This window comes from Mustelus asterias, chromosome 20 (genome assembly GCF_964213995.1).
Source record: "Mustelus asterias chromosome 20, sMusAst1.hap1.1, whole genome shotgun sequence".
Classification (NCBI taxonomy): domain Eukaryota; kingdom Metazoa; phylum Chordata; class Chondrichthyes; order Carcharhiniformes; family Triakidae; genus Mustelus; species Mustelus asterias.
The window spans coordinates 78,574,833-78,597,299 of NC_135820.1; the positions used below are offsets into that span (position 1 = coordinate 78,574,833).

Below are 22,467 nucleotides of genomic sequence, written 5' to 3' on the forward strand. Positions count from 1 at the left end.
GACGCCCAGATACCAGTTAACAAAAACTGACTGATTCTCTGACATGATCAATTCTATGGATATTAATTGTCATAGTCCTCTGTTGAAGAATTAACAAGTGAATTAAACTATATGCCTTGCACAATAACTATTTTAAAAGAAACTGCTGAAATAGAACATGAGCGTTACACAGCAAGTTTTTGCTCACGTTAAAGGTCAAGCTTCCTCCTGTTTATAGCTGCGCTTGAGTCATGTTTTACCTTGGTGACATTAGTTTTAACACCTAATGTAATAGATTAGAACAGCAAATCACAATATTCTAACTGAATGCAAACCAGCTGATCAATTACGAAAATCTTCTTGAATCTAAATATCATGTCGAATGCCCAGCTGTTCAGCAAATACGATTTCAGTACTGCACATATTTTGACATGGAAGCAAAATCAGTAAAAGTCCTTCATTTAACTATGCCTTTCATAACTTCAGGGGCCGACAAAGCATTTCATGTGTAATGACGCAACGTATAATTGCTATTGCGATGCAAGGAAATACAGCAGCTAATATGCTGTTTGTGGGACTCTGCTGTGTGCCACAAAATAGTGAGCAGATCATGTTTTACTGATTTAGTTGAGAGGTTGCTAGCCAGGACAACAGGTTATGGGATCTTTTACTTCCATGGAGAAGGCTGAAGGGGCCTCAGTTTAACATCGCGTCCAAAAGACAGAATCTTGAACTGCAGCACTCATCAGTACTGTACTGAGGTTTCAGCCTAGTTTCTGCTGTGGCGTTTAAACCCAAAACCTCCGACTCAGAGGTAAGAGTATACAGAACATATGATGACAAAGTAAACTGAAAACAGGAAAATGGATAATCAGTTATACACAAAACTGAAAGTATGACCAAGTCAGGTTAGATAGCCACTTACTTTGCCCAAGAGTACAATTCATGCCAAAAATTATTTCAGATTTGCAATCACTCAAGATACTGAACACTGCAGCAACTCACCAAGGATCTTTCAATACCACCTTTCAAGCCAGCGACCTCCACCATCTGGATTAGAAGGACAAGGGCACCAGATACATGGGAACATCACCACCTGCATGGTGCCCTCACTCACCATCCTGACTTGGAGGGGACCGTGCAGGCGATGGTGTTCCCTTGTACCCTTGCCGCTCCTTCACATTCACTGGGTCAAAATCCTAGAACTCTCTTCCTAACAGTACCATTGCCGTACCTACATTGCATGGACTGCAGTGGGTCAAAGCAGCGGCAGCTTACCAACACCTTCTTGGGGGGTAATTCTGGACGAGCAATAACGCTAGCCTGGGTAGAAAAGCCCACATCCCTTGAAAAAAAAAATTCAGCAGAATATAACACTTCAGAGATTGGATAGTGGTGCAAGTTAGCACAGTTTTTATTCTGGGACCTGGGTTTGAGTTCAATCCTCACAGAGATTGAACTGAAACCCACTGCTAGCCACAAGAATTTAAATTAAGACACTTTGGCCAATCTCAATCTAGCTCTCATGACAAACCTACGATATAAATGTCCAGTGGCTTAACTTTTGTAAAATTATTAATCCATCTTGTATATTTATACACTATTGGGCATTAAAAAAAGTCACTGCCCCAGCAGTGGCACCCATTCCAACAGAGAAGTCATAGAACATAGAAAAAATACAGCACAAACAGGCCCTTCGGCCCACAAGTTGCGCCGGTCATGTCCCTACCTATCTAGGCTTATATATAGGCTTACCTATAACCCTCAATCCTATTCAGTCCCATGTACTCATCCAGAAGTCTCTTAAAAGACCCTATTGAGTTTGCCTCCACCACCACTGACGGCAGCCTTGTATCCTCAAGTTGGAGGAATTGCAGTACTGCTCAGAATAAGGCAGAAGCAAATTAGAAATGAAGAGAAAATAATTGTGTATAACATGCAATTTCAGTAAGCATCATACTTTAGTCAAATAAGAACCTCGCTAGTTAGGATTAAGGATATTTGAATTAAAAGTGGGAATTTTAAATCCCATGCGGCTTCATAGAAACATAGAAGATAGGAGCAGGAGGAGATCATTTGGCCCTTCGAGTCTGCTCCGCCATTCATTAAGATCATGGCTGTTCATCTAGAACATAGAAAAAATACAGCACAAACAGGCCCTTCGGCCCACAAGTTGCGTCGGTCATGTCCCTACCTACCTAGGCTTACCTATAATCCTCAATCCTATTAAGGTTCCATGTACTCATCCAGAAGTCTCTTAAAAGACCCTATCAAGTTTGCCTCCACCACCACTGACGGCAGCTGATTCCACTCACCCACCACCATCTGAGTGAAAAACGTACCCCAGACATCTCGTCTGTACCTACTCCCCAGCACCTTAAATCGGTGTCCTCTCGTAGCAGCCATTTCAGCCCTGGGAAAAAAGCTCCGAGAATCCACCCGATCTATATCTCTCAACATCTTGTACACCTCTATCAGGTCACCTCTCATCCTTCGTCTCTCCAAGGAGAAAGTTAGAATAAACCTATTATAGAATATAGAAGTGCTATCATGTTGAAAACAGAATCTCATGTATGTCACCATAGAGGTTAAAGACATTCAATAACGAGGTAAATGATGCATTACCTTCTTGAAAGATAAAAGTCCCTTTAGCCGATGCCATGAAATTTATAACATTATACCTTAACCTATAAGCACACACTTAGGATGGCCTCCCCTCACTTGTTCATTTCCTCAGGTTAAGTATGTGAGGGAAAGTCCCTTGGGAAGCTTGGAAAGCAATTAAAATCCCCAATACTGATACAGACAGCAAGAGATCAGGTTTCTTTCATGCTGAGGTCATATTTACATGTTTTCAGTTATTAAAAAGATTAAATGCAACATAAATAGAACTGGTGGGCAAACAGTCAGTTCCATGCATGCTCCATGTTGAAAGTAACCGAGAGCTCAAAGAGAAATCTTTCATCAGGCCTGCTTTAATTCAAATTTAAAGCATACTTTTGAGTTTATAGTTAAGAACACAATGGGCATTAATCCTACTTCTTAAAACACAAGTTCTCATTAAAGATGCCACTTGATCTTTGTGGAAATCCAAGGAAGTGTTCTGCATGTTAAGGTAAAACAAGTGTTAGAAAAGTGCTTGCAGTCTTCAAATATAATATTTAATACATAAATGTGGAATTATAAATAGCCAATTATGATATTTTGAATATCAAAGGTCTTTTATACAAGTCTCAACGTTAAGGATGGACAATAAAAAGCATAAATGAATGTTGAAGGGCCCATTTTGAAGACACGAATTAGTTTTATTTTATGGCAACAGAACTAGCGCGGTCCAACATGTTACTGCCTGAGTGCACTGGCAATGATGTTATAGGCCACGATTTCATGGCACAATCTCACAAATGATGAATTCCAATTTCCAATATACTAGCTGAGGAAGGTGCCAAGCATGTGAAGTATATCTGCCAGAAGCTCAGACAGTCACCACATTCACACCCCACCGCCAAAGAATTTGTCGGTCCTCAACTCTAGCCTGTTGTAATTCCTCATGATCAGTGACTATGGACTGTGGTAAGCCCAATGCGTCAGAATTCCTTCCCAAAATCTTTCCGACTCTGTTTTGGGACCAACCTTAGAACCAAACTTTTTTAGTTAGCCCTCTCAACGACATGCATTAACTCATCATTTTTGGCCAATGATGCTTGAATGGGACTCATTTCTGTTAAAGGTACCATGAAAATTTAAGTTTGTTGAAGCTTGGACACCTTTAAAGCACGTGCTAATTTCCAATCTAATCAATACTTTGGGGGCGAGATACTCTTCATTCAACTATTTCAATGCAATTGTTCCACCTGTAAAAGATGAACCTTTATACCTTGATCAACTTTCTGAAAGATGAAAGTAGAAATTTGCTTATGGTTTTATTGAACAGATTTGAATTATTTTTTATGAACTTGTTCTCTCAATATTCAAAATTTGATTTCCACCATCTTCTCTAAATTGATCATAGTAACTTGCAGACAACAAAGTAGAGAGTTTTGCAAAAAGCATAGAGAAGACGACTTCAGGCAGACACCTGAGCAGAATGGGCCAAATAGTGGCAAATATAATTCAATTTTCAGAACCACGCATTTAAAACAATAAGGATGTAAGACCTGAATTACTTGTTAGGCCAATTCAGAGCAGTTAAGAGACATTCATGTTGATGTGAGACTGGAGTCAAGCAAAGGCCAAGCAAGTAAAGGGTAGCAGGTTTGTAAATGGCATCAATGTACCTGTTTTGTTGTTATGACACTCCCACAATCTGTGTCCTTTATTGATCCCAGATTTTAAAAATTTCATATACTGAATTGAAGTTCTCAATCTGCCGGAAGGATCTGAATGTTCTCAGGATTATTACTTCAGGTCTCTGGATTACTAGTCCATAAAATAACCACTACACTCTCACTTATACTACCAATGCTACATTTTAAGAAGACAAACAGGGAATGGGAATATAAAGACAATGGAATAATGCAGATGAGTGAGGAGGATCTTAGACACATTTGGGTGCAAGTTGATAAAGCATTAAAATGATTTTTTGGTTTATAGATTGGGTTTAGAGGTTGTCTTAAACTTGTACTAAATTAATAGTTAGACAAAGGAGTAGAGTACTGTGTTCATTTTTGTTTGTTCCATTATAGATAGAACATTAAAATTATTCTGCATAGTCACCAGAACGATATAAGGTTCGAGAAGCTATCAGAATAGACTTGATAAAGAACTATATTTACTGCTAGTTATGGTTAAGAGCAGATTTTACCTAGTTTCCTTTAAAATTATGAATTTTGAGTTTGTGAGAAAGACTAGGTTAAACTGGAAAAAAAAATCAGTGGTGATCCACTGCCACCGCCAAAGTGGAGAGAGATTGAGAGAAAAACTTTATGCAGAGTTGATGGAATGTAGAATGATGCACCCATGAATGGTTGAGGCATATACAGAGTTGGGAAAAGTAGATAAATATTTGAATCAAAAATAACTTGCATTAACATAGCACCTTTAACATAGTAAGACATCCCAAGACACTTTGCAGGCTCACTATCAAACAAAATTTAGCACTGAGACACGCAAGATTTCAGGAAAAATAATCAAAAATTTTGTCAAAAAGGTGGATATGCAGAAGCATCCGAAAAGTGGGAGATTTAGGGAGGGAATTCCATACCTTAGGGCAGCACGGTGGCACAGTAGTTAGCACTGCTATCTCACAGCACCAGGGACCCGGGTTCGATTCCCGGCTTGGGTCACCGTCTGTGTGGAGTTTGCACGTTCTCCCCATGTCTGGGTGGGTTTCCTCCGGGTGCTCCGGTTCCCTCCCACAGTCCAAAGGTGTGCGGGTTAGGTGCATTGGCCATGCTGAATTGTCCCTTGGTGTCAGGGAGACTAGCAGGGTAAATGCATTGGGTTATAGGGATAGGGCCTGGGTGGGATTGTGGTTGGTGCAGACCTGATGATCCGAATGGCCTCCTTTTGCACTGTAGGATTCTATGATTCTGAAGGCTCAGCAGTTGTAAGCATGGGTGCCAATGACACGGTGATTAAAGCTGAGGCTAGAATTGGGAAGCCGAGGTATCAAAGGAAAATACAGACTGTAAGGAGCAAGTGGTGCAGTGAGATTTGCTTCAGTTTGATCGAGCAAAAACTTTGCATAGGCACATTGGGCTGAATGATCCTCTAAGAGAATTCCAGCTTCTAATTTATACCTATATTCTACTCCTGCATAATGGGAAGCCAACATGATCCATTGCAAATTATTTTCTTGGTGGACCACAAAACTTTATAATAGAGTAACATTTGCCATTAATATTCAGTAAAAATTAAGTGAGAAAGCCTTCCAAAAATTCTAATTTTGGTGTTTTGCCCTAACATGTTTCAGAAAGGAAAGTAGGGACAGCACGGTGGCACTGCTGCTTCAAGGACCTGGGTTTGATTCCCAGCTTGGGTCACTGTCTGCGTGGAGTGTGCACTTTCTCCCCATGTCTGCGTGGGTTTCCTCCGGGTGCTCTGGTTTCCTTCCACATTCTGAAAGATGTGCTGGTTAGATACATTGACCCGAACAGGCGCTGGACAGTGGCGACTAGGGGAATTTCATAGTAACTACATTGCAGTGTTAATGTAAACATACTTGTGACGAATAAATAAACTAAATAATAGACAGAATTCACAGTGCATGTTTCAAATGGCAGCAAGACAAGGAGGGGAAAAAAAAAAATCAGGATTTTTTTTTAAAGCAGCTAGCTCAAGTCCAGCATTAGCAATTGCCTGTGTCATCTCTATTCTATCTTAAGTTCTTGCCATGGTGTAAGATGGTAGCCGCAATCCAAGAAATTAAGTGTGGAAAATGGTAGTCTTTTCATGTTTTGACTGTGTAGAAAGTTGCATCTAAACCACAACTACTTCAATTTGATTATGTTTACCTACTCCCTTGGAAACAAACTTTTAGTCTCAAGTAAATGGGTTCAAAAACTTCAGTGTTCCATTTTATTCAATTCCCAAATATATGTAGTAGAAAGGTTCAAAAGGAATGAAAGCAAGGTAAAAACTTGTTGTAACTTTTAATAGTTAACTGTTACCATAACATATTTAATCAAATTCAAAGTTGCATGTAAACGCTTGGAGAAACACGAATGTATTTGAAAGTGACTCTCATTTGCCAAGTGTTCTGAATAAGGTGGAAGCAGAGTTGAGAAATCCTGTAACACTGCACTGTTCTTCTTTTTGGGAGAATGCAACTGCTTTTCCTTCCTGTAGCACATCTGTAAACTTGCACAATTTTGACCAGCTTGTGCTCTAATTAACGTACAAATACCTATCTAAAAATTAAAACACTACTGAATTACGTATTTAACAATTAATTATACCAGTAATAAACAGGAAAGGAAATTTGCTATAGCAATCTTTCAAATTCTCCAGCCTTACGAAGACAAAGCTGGATTTCTCTACAATGGACACATTTCTGAATGCAGCTCATTATCCCATTTCATTGTTACTTTTCAACTACCGAGAGTAATATGTACTTTATAACGCTGATGTCAATTTTGTGCTTTTTGTTGCTCTGATAGACTGCTGGAGCTCTCACCTTGTAATTTACAGGAAAACATTCTTTTTATTTAAAAACTAAGTTATTCCACCCCCACCATCACTCTGAATCTCAACTTATGTGTAACAGCAAATTCAACTGATCAAAAGAAGACGGTGATTTAAGAGACAACTGTAGAGTTTTTGGAAGTTCAAAACTAAAATGTGTGAATATTTCTCAGTTCCATCCCGAACTGTGGCATCTTGCTTACCCCACATCATCCTGTTGTCGTCTTAAATGTTCTGGATCATCTAGGACATTCACCTCTCCTTGATAGATGCCAACGTTGCTCTTCAATTGGCTATGATATGCAGATCTGTGACAACTCGTCTCTCTCCTGCAGTTGCTTCCATGCACTCCCGCCCTGCCACGCCCAAAGCCAGAGCCTTCATTAATGAATGGTGTGGTAGTCGAATAGCTCAGTTGGCTGGATGACTGGTTTGTGATGCAGAGTGACACCAACAGCGTTGGTTTAATTCCCATACTGGCCGATCTAAGTCTTAACCTTGCCCCTCGCCTGAGCTGTGGTGATCCTCAGGTTAAAATCATCACCAGTCAGCTCTCCCCCTCCAAGGGGAGAGTAGCCTGTGGTCATCTGGGACTACGGTGCCTTTACCTTTTACGTAAAACTGGTGAAGCTCACAAGAAGCTCACTCAAGTACTAGATTTTATAGCAGTAACTAAGCAGCTGAGATACTGATCTCATGTCATTTCTTCATTTTGTCAGCTAAAAGATATTGATCCTTACCCCGGTTTTAATGACATTTGATATTTGTGTTAGAAAATATGCTCAGTCTCCAATATACTTGAGTGTTGACCAAGTTGCAGAACAGCAATAACATTGCCAGTATTATTAAAATCAACATTAGTGAATAAGAAAATCTTGAAATTAACATTGAGGACATTAGCCATCAATGCTTCATCCAAATTGCGCAGTTGTGTAGAAACCCACAAGTTCCCATGTGTCTGCATACGAGCTAAATCCTTTAAACTATCACATGTGCAAGGCCACATTAAAAAAATTGCCCGTGCAATCCCGGGATAAAAATTAGGGGGAAACTTGATCAGGCATTGCCCTTATTTTTGAACTGTTAAATGGCAATCAGGAACTGCGTTAAAAAGTCCAGTTGTAGCACTTGAATACTCTCACTACTGAGTTTTAGAGTGAATAACAATATTTTCATAAGCAATGAAGCATCCATTTACTTTCCCATAATAGTTTCCTGTGCCAGATACCCAACGTTTTCACAACACTACAGTGGATAATATACAGTGCATAAAGATAATTAGATTTTCAACTTTTAACTCCTCTCAACAGGTTAGTTTAACTAACAAGAATATCATCTTACCTGTGCCTAACAATTGAAGAAGCAGCAGCTTAAATCAATAGAAATAAACTTTATAATGTATGATGTGGAGATGCCGGCGTTGGACTGGGGCAGGCACAGTAAGAAGTTTCACAGCACCAGGTTAAAGTCCAACAGGTTTATTTGGTAGCATGAGCTTTCGAAGCACTGCTCTTTCATCAACACAGGACCCTTCGTCGTCCAGTACTTCCTCGGAGTGGAGAAGCTACGACATCTCCTGAGCCTTCAACATGTCATCGATGAAGACAAACATCTTGCCAAGAACGTCCCCACACCCCCACTACTTGCCTTCAAACAACCGTGCAACCTCAAACAGACCATTGTACGCAGCAAACTACCCAGCCTTCAGGAGAACAGTGACCACAGCAAGCTCTGCCACAGCAACCAGGCCCTGTGCCGGATCATCGACACAGATGCCATCATCTCACGTGAGAACACCATCCACCAGGTACACGGTACATACTCTTGTGACTCGGCCAATATTGTCTACCTGATACGCTGCAGGAAAGGATGTCTCGAGGCATGATACATTGGCGAGACCATGCAGACGCTACGACAACGGATGAATGGACACCGCTCGACAATCACCAGGCAGGAGTGTTCCCTGCCTGTCGGGGAACACTTCATCAGTCATGGGAATTCAGCCTTTGGTCTTCAAGTAAGCGTTCTCCAAAACGGCCTTCAAGACACACGACAACGCAGAATTGCCGAGCAAAAACTGATTGCCAAGTTCCGCACACATGGGGACGGCCTCAACCGGGATCTTGGGTTCATGTCACAATATCTGTAACCCCCATAACTTGCCATAACCCCCATGGGCTTGCAAAATCTCACTAACTGTCCTGGCTTGAGACAATTCACACCTCTTTAACCTGTGATTAAACCTCTCTCCACTCGCATTGTCTGTACCTGTAAAAACTTGATTACCTGTTAAGACTCGCATTCCATCCATTATCTTGTGACTGAGTTTGTGTCTATATATGCCCTGTTGAACCCAACTCACCTAACGAAGGAGCAGTGCTCCAAAAGCTCGTGCTACCAAATAAACCTGTTGGACTTTAACCTGGTGTTGAGACTTCTTACTTTATAATGTAAATTAGCCTCGAGTTTCTGATGAATAGCCTATTGTTCTGCAGCTTTGTGAAGATCAACATGAACAGGAACGGTACTGCCGGCTCCTTAAGTGGTGAATAACCTCCATTTAGGGGCACTAATGTACATTAATACAGTTTTTCACTGGCTAGAGATAACTACAGGGTACAATACCCAAAATTCAACAGTCCCAAAACCGGACATCTTTGAAATGGTCTAGTTCCAGGGTGTGTTTTAGGTTTAGGGATTGTATCAGTTTCAGGGTGTGTATTACTCGCAAGGTCTGTTTTATTTCAGGGACTTTATTATATTCGTTTCAGGCATTATACAAGTTGGATGTCCAAAATCCATGAAAGTCCACCATGGTCTCAGTCCCGAGGGTGCCGGATTTTGGACACCATACCTGCAGTTCAGCAGAGACAGAAAGTTAAAAATTCCTTCTAAACTTGTACACATTTAAGTTGTATCCCTCCTGAAGTCACATTATATCATCCATTGATTTTCAAGTGCTAAATTCAAAGTGCTAATATGTTATTAGACAGTATTAAACTACAATAGAGGTAGACACAGAGATACACACACTTAAGAATTTTATCCCATCATAAATGTCTATTCCCAAACTTACGATAGAAAATGCATCGGTGGCCTCCTCATTCTGCAATGATACACAAGTCCCCCCACCAATCCCTTGCTCCAGACACACTGCAGCACCACCACTGGTGGGCAAGAGAGGGCTGCAGTCGTAATAGTCATTTGAATGTTTACATATCTGTTTTTCTCCACAGTTCTCATGCCATGAAAAATTATGCCATCAGTCCAGCAAAGGCCATAGCATTCTACATCAGGACAGCATGGTGATCGAGTGTCTTGGCCAGCTGGGATGCTCAGCAGCCAGGTATAATTGTTTCTAATGGCCAGATCAAGACTGGTATTCAGCAGACTTATAAAAGCTTTTCATTAAACAATTTACTGACCTGTTAGTTGGCAGCTTCACCTTATAATTCTTAAATCTCAGTTGCTAAAAATGTGTTTCCTCCCATCATTCTGCAAAGCTGTGCATACAAGTTTCTCTATGGACTCTGAGAAGCTGTGCTCCATTCAGCCTCAGTTCATTCTCAACATTCAACAATCAATATTATTGCAGTGCAATTAACACATTACTGCAAAGGAGAGGCTGCTTACAGACTCAATCATTCACCAACACTTTTAAAACTTTAGAAATGCTTAGCCATACACTCGAACTCTCAGTACAAACCTGTCTGGTCTAATCCAAAGGGCAATTAATGAAGATTCTGAAACCTCAGTAGATAAGCACACAATGATGGGGTCGCATAGGTGTTGGTTGACCAAAATAATGCAGGAAATAGAATAAAAGCTTCCAGGTGATCTCTAAGAATTCTCTGAGAAGACACTAACCATAGCCATATTGCTTCCTCTGAAGACAGGTGAGGGAAAAAATCAGAGGATGTAAACCACACTGTTTTCATAAAACTCCTGCTTTGACGGGGACCTGCAAGCAGATTTCCTACTTGGTCTTTTGATTAGGTAATAGTGTAATCTACTGCAGAAATTACTGAAGAGAAATTATTGGGATGGTGTTGAAGGGAGCGGATTAAATATAAAATGAAGACACGACCCAAAATTAAAAACCAAGGAATGCATACAGGTCACTCAAATTTACCAATTCTTCAAGGACATAGAAACAACAATGCCTTGCTAGATGGAAATGATAATAGAAAATGCTGGAAACACTGAACAGGTCAGGCGGCACCTGTGGAGAGAGAAACACAATGTTTCAGGTCTATGATTTTTCATCAGAGTTGATAAGCTAAGGTCACAGAGTTGAAATGTTAACTGTTTCTCTCTCCACAGATGTTGCTTCACTTGAGTATTTCCAGCATTTTCTGTTATTTCAGAGTTCCAGCATTCATAATGTTTTGCTTTTGTTCTAGCTGGAATGATTTTTGCAGGGAAAAATAAAGAGAAGGGCAAATAAACTGAAGGTTGAAAATTACTATGATACATACACGATTTGTAAAAAACGGAAGTGGATATCAGTGTTTTTTCTGGTTTTATAGCGTTGTAATTATGATCAATCGTCCAAGTCCCTGCAACATTGCTCGATACAGTTTCCTTCTGTGGTGGCACAGGGCTCTTATGGACCAATACTACCAATTTTCTGGTTGGCATTTCTTTCAGATTTAATTCTTCAGTTTTGTGAGGACCCGCTGCTGGTTTCAAATTCATCTGTAACAACAATATTTTAAACACAAGAACGTAATAGTAAGATCACAAACTCTTAATTATTCATTTACACAATTATTCATTCAACATGACCTTTATGTATTCAATTAAAATATTCAACCTGTGCAAAAATAAATATAACCAAAGAATGTGGAGGTGTCAAACATGAACAGGCTTCCTACACGCTAATCAAATATAATTTTATGGCCAATCCTTTAATTTCCCCAAATATCATTACATCCTGAAGTACTTACAGTAGGTGAATTGATGTTAATGCATTTTGTCTGCTTTAGTCAGTGGACATTACTACTATCAGGAAGGTAAGCAGCAGCCATGAAACAAACAATATCTACTCCAGGTCTATGTTGACAATTTCCCCACTCATGAGTTCAATAATGCAGCTTAGTGGCATTAAACATCCAGTTCTAGGGAGCTACAGCATGAATTTGGCTGCACCACAATGACCTTTTATACAATAGAAAGAGGACTGAAATGGAGAGCAAATAAAAAGCAGCACGTTTCAAATGAGCCTCAATATGATTTAAGTATCACTTCTGTAACTGACTCCAATGGAAACGACAAGTGTTAAGCATCGCAACTATCTTCCTCCTATCTTGACTCCATTCTCTCTGCTCTTGTCCAGTCCCTTCCCACCTACATCCATGACTCCTCTGATGCCCTACGCCATATCAGCGACTTCCAGTTCCCCATCATTCCCTCCGTCAGCGTTAAGCAGTCTGATCTAGGCAGCGGTACTTGGACAGTAAGTGGTGGGGACAGTGTTTCAGCAAAGATAATCCCCTCAAATGTCACTTGTTGCAGAGGACTAAGTGAATTGTGCAAGGTTCTCTTTCAGTGGGCAGCCCAGCGCATCCCCGAAGACAATCCCTGGAACCTCCAACTTTGTTTTCTTGTCAACATTCTTTTAACTGTTAAATACCATGATCATTACTTCTCATTCCCTTTTCATTCCTCCAAGTGTTTTGACTTCATGGCCACACTAAGCAGGAGCATGTGGCCCAATCTCTGGAAATACCCCAGAGGTACAAGCACCAAGACTGCAGATACGTACATGACGGAACCATTTCCTGCACCTATGTCCGGGAAATAGCCTCTGCTAGGGCATTGTTTAAAAAATCAGCTTAAGTTTTAAAGACCTATCCAATGTTTAATCATGTTTGCTAAATAAGTTTAAAACAATATTGGTGCCATCCAGGCTCAATATTGCCAACCTATTACACACAGGTTTCCACGAGTAGTTAAAAGCATGATGTTGATCTATTTCTTCTCATCTCATAACTGACAGAATCACACGTGATGTTTCGCTTTGAATTTAATTTCAGATGTTTCGCTTACAACTTCCTTTTTTCCTTTCTCTATTCTGGATCATTTCTGCATTGGATGTGAACCTCTTCTACGGTTCTCCCCATTCTTCGTTTTTAACATTGTTTTGTCCTTTGCACAGCTTTGCATTATGTCACTGAAAATCTTTTATTGAATCTAATAGCTATTAAGCAGTTGGAAAGTCAATTAATCCATGAATTCTGATTGACTCTCTCTGAAAAAACGCATCATCGGGGCCGTACCCGAAATGTATCTCATCAACTCTCTCCACAGACGCTGACTGACCTGTATGTACCTCCAGCATTACCAGTTTAATTTAACTAAATCAAGTTCTTTTGCCGGTGGATTCCTATACTGTGGGCAATATAACTTGAGCACTGAACATTTGCATACCCCAAAATAGCTGATTGTAGAATTGACTGTCTTCTCAGCAGAATCTGTCATTTCAATACTGATGCACTATGTGCATATTATAAAGATGAAAGTGGATTTGCAAGTCGTGTGGCTAGTTAATGAAAAATACGTTATTTTAAAATGTGCTGCTAATCTAGAATGTGGCATGGAACAAAAATATTTATATGGAAATAGGTTTCAGCTAGAGTTGACAGGTCAGCTATCTCGGCAAAGAAAATTTTTAAACAAACCTTTGTGCTAATTGTTAATTCATCCCTCTTTGTACCCAGGCACCTGACCTACAATATTTGAGTGAAAGTAAGTCTCTGGAGGAGCTAAGTGCACATGAAAGCAAATTGATCACGTCCAGTACAGGTGCCGTAAGGAATACTATTTTCTGTTTCAGGGAAAAAAATTGTAAGAACTGTCACAAGAATTGAAGGTTCATAAAAGGAAAGGTTATGGCATTTGTATTCCCCAACACAGTGTGAAACACAATTCAGAGTTCACAGAAAAAAATGTTTGGGATCAGACACTGGGTAACAGCAACAACTGTTCAAATGTTATACTTTTTGAAAATAAATCTATCAATATATCCGGTTGTTGCATTTGCGAATATACATTTTCTCTGGAAAGGAAGTTATGCTAAGCCTACATAGCTCAGTTCCAGTCGGAGCAGTGTCCCCAATTCTGGGCACCACACTCAACAAAGGACATGAATGGTTTGGAGTGGGTTAAGAATTACCAGGATGGTTCCCAAGGATGAAGGATTAGTTATGTGGTTAAGAATGGAGATACTTAAGAAGTGTGAGGTAATTCACTTTGGTAGGAATAACAGATGTGTTGAGTATAGGGCTAACGGGAGGACTTTGAATAGTGTGGAGGAGCAGAGGGATCTAGGTGTATGTGTGCATAGATCCCTGAAAGTTGGGAATCAAGTAGATAAGGTTGTTAAGAAGGCATATGGTGTCTTGGCGTTTATTGGTAGGGGGATTGAATTTAGGAGTCGTAGCGTTATGTTGCAACTGTACACAACTCTGGTGCGGCCGCACTTGGAGTACTGTGTGCAGTTCTGGTCCCCACATTACAGGAAGGATGTGGAGGCTTTGGAGAAGGTGCAGAGGAGGTTTACCAGGATGTTGCCTGGTATGGAGGGGAGATCCTATGAGGAGAGGCTGAGGGATTTGGGATTGTTTTCGCTGGAAAGGCGGCGGCTAAGAGGGGATCTTATTGAAACATATAAGATGATTAGAGGTTTAGATAGGGTGGATAGTGATAGCCTTTTTCCTCTGATGGAGAAATCCAGCACGAGGGGGCATGGCTTTAAATTGAGGGGGGGTAGTTATAGAACCGATGTCAGGGGTAGGTTCTTTACCCAGAGGGTGGTGAGGGATTGGAATGCCCTGCCAGCATCAGTAGTAAATGCGCCTAGTTTGGGGGCGTTTAAGAGATCCGTAGATAGGTTCATGGACGAAAAGAAATTGGTTTAGGTTGGAGGGTCACAGTTTTTTTTTTTAACTGGTCGGTGCAACATCGTGGGCCGAAGGGCCTGTTCTGCGCTGTAATGTTCTATGTTCTATGTTCTATACTGGGGTTGTTCTCCAGACAGTGAAGGTGGCTAAAGGGAAATTTGATAATGAGCAGTTTAAAAATAATGAAAAGTTTAGATGGAATAAATAAACTAAAACAGTTTCCAATGGCTGTAAAGTAAATATTCACTGGGCACAGATTTAAGATAACTGGAAAAGAACCACACAGAGAGCATGACAAAACATTTTTTTTTACACAACAAATGGTTACAATTTGTAATGCACTGCTTGATAGGGGGTGGATAAAGATTCAATAGTAACCTTCAAAAAGGAAAGTGGATTAACTACTTGGAATGGGAGAACATTGCAGACCTATGGGAATTGAATGATTGTTCACTGAAAGAGCAATCTAAATGGTCTCCTTCTTGATGTATTATTCTACAATTTTATGAATCTATATTCAAAAATACAGTCCAGATTGCAATTCCTTCCAATTTAGGTTTCTCTGTGTCTTCTCCAAAATTTGAGGTCACCACATTGTTCTCCAGTGCTAATTATGGCAAGGTCAAACACAGTCAGAAAATTTCAAACAGTAAATGATTCATTTCAGTATTTAGTGACATTTTTCAAAATATATGAAGAAAATATTCAGTTGGTAGACTACAAAATGAATTGCATTGTTACAGGAGTGAAAAAGGACAAAAGATTGGAAGAAGTGCATTAAAACTGCAGTCACTGTTCACCAGCACAGATTCAAACTCAGATCAGGAGCTGGGTTTCTAAAGAGGCACTGAGGCCAACATTATTTTGACAAGTGTGATTATCATAATTCTGCACTAGGCTTTAATTCCACACTTGATGACTACAAGCTGAAGGGCCTTGAATCACAAAATTCAAATTGCTATGCGGCAGCACGGTAGCAGTGGTTAGCACTGCTGCCTCACAGCGCCAGGGACCCAGGTTCAATTCCGACCTCGGGTCACTGTCTGTGTGGAGTCTGCATGTTCTCCCCATGTCTGCGTGGGTTTCCTCCGGGTGCTCCAGTTTCCTTCCACAGTCCAAAGATGAGCGGGTTAGGTTGATTGGCCATGCTAAATTAACCCTAGTGTTTAGGGGGATTTAATTTGATTTGTCACATGTATTAACATACAGTGAAAAGTATTGTTTCTTGTGCGCTGTACAGACAAAGAATACCGTTCATAGATAAGGAAACGAGAGTGTGCAGAATGTAGTGTTACAGTCATAGCTAGGATGTAGAGAAAGATCAACTTAATACATTCAAAAGTCCGACAGCAGCAAGGAAGGAGCTGTTCTTGTGTCGGTTGGTACGTGACCTCAGACTTTTGTATCTTTTTCCCCAAAGGAAGATGGTGGAAGAGAGAATGTCCGGGGTCCGTGAGGTCCTTGATTATGCTGGCTGCTTTGCCGAGGCAGCGGGAAGTGTAGACAGTCAATGGATGGGAGGCTGGTTTGCATGATGGATTGGGCCACATTCATGACCTTCTGTAGAACCTTGCGGTCTTGGGCAGAGCAGGAGCCATACCAAGCTGTGATACAACCCGAAAGAATGCTTGCTATGGTGCACCTGTAAAAGTTGGAGAGAGTCGTAGCTGACATGCCAAATTTCCTTGGTCTTCTGAGAAAGTAGAGGCATTGGTGGGCTTTCTTAACTATAGTGTCAACATGGGGGGACCAGGACAGGTTGTTGATCTGGATATCTAAAAATTTGAAGCTGTTGACCCTTTCTACTTTGTCCACGTTGATGTAGACAGGGGTATGTTCTCCTTTTCGCTTCCTGAAGTCAATGACAACCTCCTTCGTTTTGTTGGCATTGAGGGAGGGATTATTGTTGCCACACCAGTTCACCAGATTCTCTCCCTCATTCCTGTACTCTGTCTTGTCATTGCTTGAGATTCGAGCTCGGTAGTGTCGTCAGCAAACTTGAAAATCAAATTGGAGGGGAATCTGGCCGCACAATCATAGGTGCATAAGGAATATGTAGACGGCCAAGAACACAGCCTTATGGGGCATCGATGTTGAGGATGATCATGGAGGAGGAGATGTTGTTGCCTATCCTTACTGATTGTGGTCTGTGAGTTAGGAAGTTCAGGATCCAGTCGCAGAGGAAGGTGCCGAGGCCCAGGCCACGGAGTTCGGAGATGAGTTTCGTGGGCATAATGGTGTTGAAGGCTGAGCTGTAGTCAATAAATAGGAGTCTGACATGGGTGTCATTGTTATCTAGGTGTTCCAGGGTTGAGTGCAGGGCCAGGGAGATGGCGTGTGCTGGGGACCTGTTGCGGCGGTAGGCAAACTGTAGTGGATCCAGGCAGTCCCGGAGGCTGGAATTGATTCGTGCCATGGCTAGCCTTTCGAAGCACTTCATAATGATGGATGTCAGAGCCACCAGCCAATAGTCATTAAGGCACGCTGCTTGGTTTTTCTTAGGTACCGGGATGATGGTCGTCTTCTTGAAGCAGATAAGGACCTCATTGTTGTAAAGAGAGGTTAAAGATGTCTGCGAATACCCCTGCCAGCTGATCCGCACAGGATCTGAGTGCTTGTCCGGGTACCCCATCCAGGCCAGTCGCTTTCTGTGGGTTGACGTTCGAGAAAGCTGCTCTGACATCTGCAATGGTGACCCCAGAGACAGGTTCAACCAGGGCTTCCAGGGTGGAGGGCATGCTCTCGCTGACCTCTTGCTCAAAATGGGCATAGAATGCATTGAGCTCATCTGGGAGGGGGTGCGTTGGAGCCGGCGATTTTACATGCCTTCATCTTGTAGCCTGTTATGTTTTGCAGACCTTGCCATAGTCGGTGGGGGTCGGTGTGGCTAGCCTGGGATTCTAGCTTGATCTGCTACTGTCATTCGGCATCTTTGATGGATCTCCTTAGATTATATCTGGCTTTCTTGTATAGGTCGGTGTCGCCTGACTTGAACGCCTCAGACCTGGACTTCAGCGACAGTGGATATCCCTGTTCATCCATGGTTTCCGGTTGGGGAACACACGGATTTGCTTCTTTGGCACACAGTCTTCTACACACTTACTAATGAAGTCAGTTACTGTCATGGCATCCTCATTCAGGCTGGTGGCAGAGTTTTTAAATACTGACCAGTCCACTGACTCCAAGCAGCCCCATAGGCGATCATTCGATTCCTCAGACCAATATTGCATGACTTTCTTTGATGGATTCGCCCGCTTCAGTTTTTGTTTGTAAGCCAGGAGCAGAGCCTTGTGGTCTGATTTGCCCCAAGTGTGGGCAGGCGATAAAGCAGTAGACATGTTTGATATTTGTGTAGCAGTGGTCTAGGATGTTTGGACAGGGTAAACATAAGGGGCTATGGCAATAGGGTCTGGGTGTGATTATGGTCAGTGCAGACTCTATGGGCCGAATGGTCTCCTTCTGCACTGTAGGGATTCTATGATTCTATTCTATGATAAGTAGTTACTGTTTTGCTGTAAAATCCATTCTGCAACACAAATGGGTAGGGTTCTACTACACCTAATCCCTCAAAGAATACTTTCAATAATATATTTCTCACCAAACGTTCCTTGCATAATTTAATAATTTTATTCTATACATTACAGAATAACAATTTATATTAATGATTTCGCTTTACCTCTGCAAGGGACTTAGATGAAGCCACCTTTTCTGTCTTTGATTTTCCTTTTGTCTTTTGTTTCTGATCCTTTGCTTGGCTGAGTGATTTCATCGTAGCTGCAGCATGTTTGAGTATGCAATCACTGCTGCAGTACACAGAGTCCGTGGAGGCCAAGTTGGCACAGCCAGGCCCAATACATTTAGGCACTGCAGGAATTTCCATTGCCTAATAAAAACAAGCCATCAATAGTTATCAATAGCATCTTGTGTGCACTGCTGCATAATTCAACCACTGAACATATACAGTTATCTAATGGTGTCCTCAGGAAGAGTTCGAAAAACGGCTCACCCATTGAGGGGGGTTTTTATGCAGCCTGCAAGAGTGAGAAACAGGTTGTGTTGGGTCATAAACAAAAAAATGCTAGTGAAACTCAGCAGATCTGACAGCATCTGCGGAGAGAGAATAAAGCAAACGTTTTGAGTCTGGATGACCCTTGGTCACCTCTGTTCCGCTATTGAAGGAGGGTTGTGGAGATAAACCAGGGAACTACAGACCAGCGAGTCTCAAATCAGTGGTAGCGAAATTGAGAGAAAATTCTGAAGGAATCCAAAGATGTACAGGTTAGGTTGCTTGGCCATGCTAAATTGCCACTTAGTGTCAGGGGTAAATACATGGGGTTATGGGAATAAGGCTTGGATGGGATTGTGTTCGGTGTAGACTCAATGGGCCGAATGGCCTCCTCCTGCACTGTAGGAATTCTATGATTCCTTGAGAGAATCTACCTGCACTTGGAGAGGCAAAGTTTGATCAGGGATAGTCAGCATTCCTTTGTCAGAGGGAGGTTATGCCTAACAAATATGATTGATTTTTTGAGGTGACCAGATATGTAGATGAGGGTAGTGCAGTTGATGTAGTTTATATGGATTTCAGCAAAGCCTTAGACAAGGTCCCACATGGGAGACTTGTAAACGCGGCAAATGCACATGGGATACAGGGTAATTTGATAAGGTGGATTCAAAATTAGCTTAATTGTAGGAGATAGAGGGTGATGACAGAAGACTGCTGAAGTAACTGGAAGCTAGTGTCCAGTGGCGTATCACAGGGATCTGTGCTGGGTCCCTTATTATTTGTCATTTATATAAACGACATAGATGGCTATTTGGCTGGTAGGATTAGTAAGTTTGCGGATTGGGTGGACGGTTAACAGTGAGGTTGTGTCTTGGGCTACAGGAAGATATAGACGGGATGGTCAAATGTGCAGATAAGTTGCAGATGGACTTTAACCCTGAAAAGTGTGAAGTGATACACTTTGGAAGGAGTAATTTAACAAGGAAGTATTCAATGAACAGCATGATAGTTGGAAGTTCTGAGGAACAAAGAGTGGTGAAAAAGGCATATGGGTCACTTGCCCTTATCAATCAAGACGTGGATTAAAAAAGCAGGCGGGGGGGCGGGTCATGCTGGAGTTGTACAGAACTTTGGTGAGACTACAGCTGCAGTACTGTGTGCAGTTCCGGTCGCCACACTAAAAGAATGTGATTTCACTGGTGGTGGTGCAGAGGAGATTCACCAGCATGCTGCCTGAGATGGAGCAAGTTATGAAGAGAGGTTGGATAGACTTGGGTGTTTTCATTGGACCAGAGAAGACTATGGAGGTGACCTGACCTGACGGTGTACAAGATTATGAAGGACGTGAACAGGGTGGATAGGGAGCTGTTGTTCTCCTTAGTCAATCAGGAGGAGACATAAGTTCAAGGTGAGGGGCAGGAGGTTTAGGAGCAATGTGAGGAAAACCATTTTTACTCAGAGGGTGGTTGACAGTCTGGAATGCATTGCATGGGAGGGTGGTGAAGGCAAGTTGCCTCACATCCTTTAAAAAGTACCTGGATGAACACATGGCACATCATAACATTCAAGACTATTGGCCAAGTGCTAGTAAATGGGATTAGGTAGGTAGGTTTCTCATGTGTCAGTGCAGACTTAATGAGCCAAAGGACCTCTTCTGCACACTGTGATTCTGTATCAAGGGATATGGGGAGAGCATGGGAATATGGCACTGAGATAGAGGATCAGCCATGATTGTACTCAATGATGGAGTAGGCTCGAAGGGCCAAATGATCTACTCCTGCTTCTATTTTCTATGTTTCTATGCTACATTGGCAGCTGAGTGGGGCGCATTTCGCCACTGAATATCCTCCACTGCCACAAGATCGTATGTGTCTCCTGCAGCACTTTAAATTTCAACTGAAGTCAGGTAGAAACCAGCAAAAGGCAAGAGAGATATGGCCCCCCACTTCCTGTTCTAGCTAGGGAATGGCGCACCATTGTTAAAATTCAGCCCATTCAGTATAAGATTTGATAATGAACTATAATTTATAATAAAACGAATTCATCACTTTCATGTTCACAATCAATAAATACATAATCTAATTATTTAATCAAGATTTAAATGAGAAAAGGCAAAGTGCCATCTTTATAAAATGCCCATAAATATCTTAATAAAAAGAGACCAAGTTCTGACTTGGTTTTTATCCACTATTAACTGGATTCTTTGAATTGTAAAATCACAGGGTAAAGGTGGATCTTGTGCCATCTCTAATTCATTTCTATAGAAAAGGCAATGATTGTGATTTTCTTTAAACTTAAACGATCAGATTGAGTCAAAGTCTTGAAATATCATTGGCATTAGATGGAAACAAAGGAGAGAGAAGGAAGAAAAGTGCAAGTTCTTGTTCCTAACGAGCAATCTATTCAATGACCTCTGCTAGAAAGCAGTCATATTGGATGAGGGTAGGATAAAGGAAGAATGGAGACTTGGGAGTGGCGTTGACAGACAGCAAGACATTTGTGGAACTATTTCCTGGCAGTAATTAATTCTCTAGATAAAAAGCAAGCAAGGGGGTGAAAATGATCAAAAGTAAAGCTTTTTGATTCGATAATGTTAAATACACTGAAGTAATGCAAGGAGAAGACTTGTGTAAAATTATTCACGTATGTACTAATCTGTAATTTAAGTTTTAGTATCAAATCAAGTTAAATTTACAGTTAAGGTTCACATCACACTACCTACTCCGAGCCAACTATTACAATTATGAGGTTTATAAGATTGTTATATTTTGGGACTATAGCTTTTAAATTTAGGATAAATGATGGTCAAGTGACCTGTTCTGTAGTATGCTCGAGTGTACGCCTAGGTGGTTTGATTGTTAGAAATCAAAGGAAGTCTTATATTGTTTTACTGAGAATAAAGTGCAGGATATTTATGCTTAGAGACAACGGCAGAAGACTCTTGGTTTTAGCATGAGTAGACTCTGGGTCTTCCAAAGTCCCTGAAAGTGCTGCTGGCATCGGGTTAAAAGCAGTTGTGCTGTAAACTGTCCATTTACTTCTAAGATGAGAGAGAGTTAGGATCAAAGAAAGTTAATTAGCATATTTACCTAGGTTTCCAAGGCTAATTGTGTTTTAGTGTCATTGGGAAGACGACCGGGGAAGCTATTTTTGATATTAGGTTACAGATTTCCCTGCAAACCAATGAATGTCTCAGATAGACAGTAGAGATTCTATGCTTGGCTTTGCAAGCTACCTTAACTGGAGAAAGACAATCACTAGTTGAAGAGATGCATTCTGCTGCCTCCAATTTTGGGAGATTTGGGGGGGGGGGGGAGAAGAATCATTGAGATAGGTTTTACTTTGTTGGATGTTTGGATCTCTCTGAAAACTGAGGAAAGTTCTGACAGATGGTCACCAGAAGTTAATACTTGGTGAAACAGCAATATGGGAACCCAGAGCAAGCTGGGAGCA

At 41.3% G+C, this 22,467-nt stretch overlaps 1 protein-coding gene across 6 annotated transcripts in view; it reads right to left on the reverse strand.

Moving 5' to 3' along the window:
- LOC144508666 (death-inducer obliterator 1-like) overlaps positions 1–22,467 on the reverse strand; it is a 123,827-nt gene that overhangs the window by 44,088 nt on the left and 57,272 nt on the right. For all 6 annotated transcript variants that reach the window (XM_078236907.1, XM_078236906.1, XM_078236905.1 and 3 more), the window contains 2 exons: positions 18,685–18,891; positions 11,583–11,802 (listed from right to left, as the gene is read on the reverse strand). In XM_078236907.1, the coding sequence (XP_078093033.1) occupies positions 11,583–11,802; positions 18,685–18,891 (427 nt within the window). The remainder of the gene's footprint in view (positions 1–11,582; positions 11,803–18,684; positions 18,892–22,467) is intronic.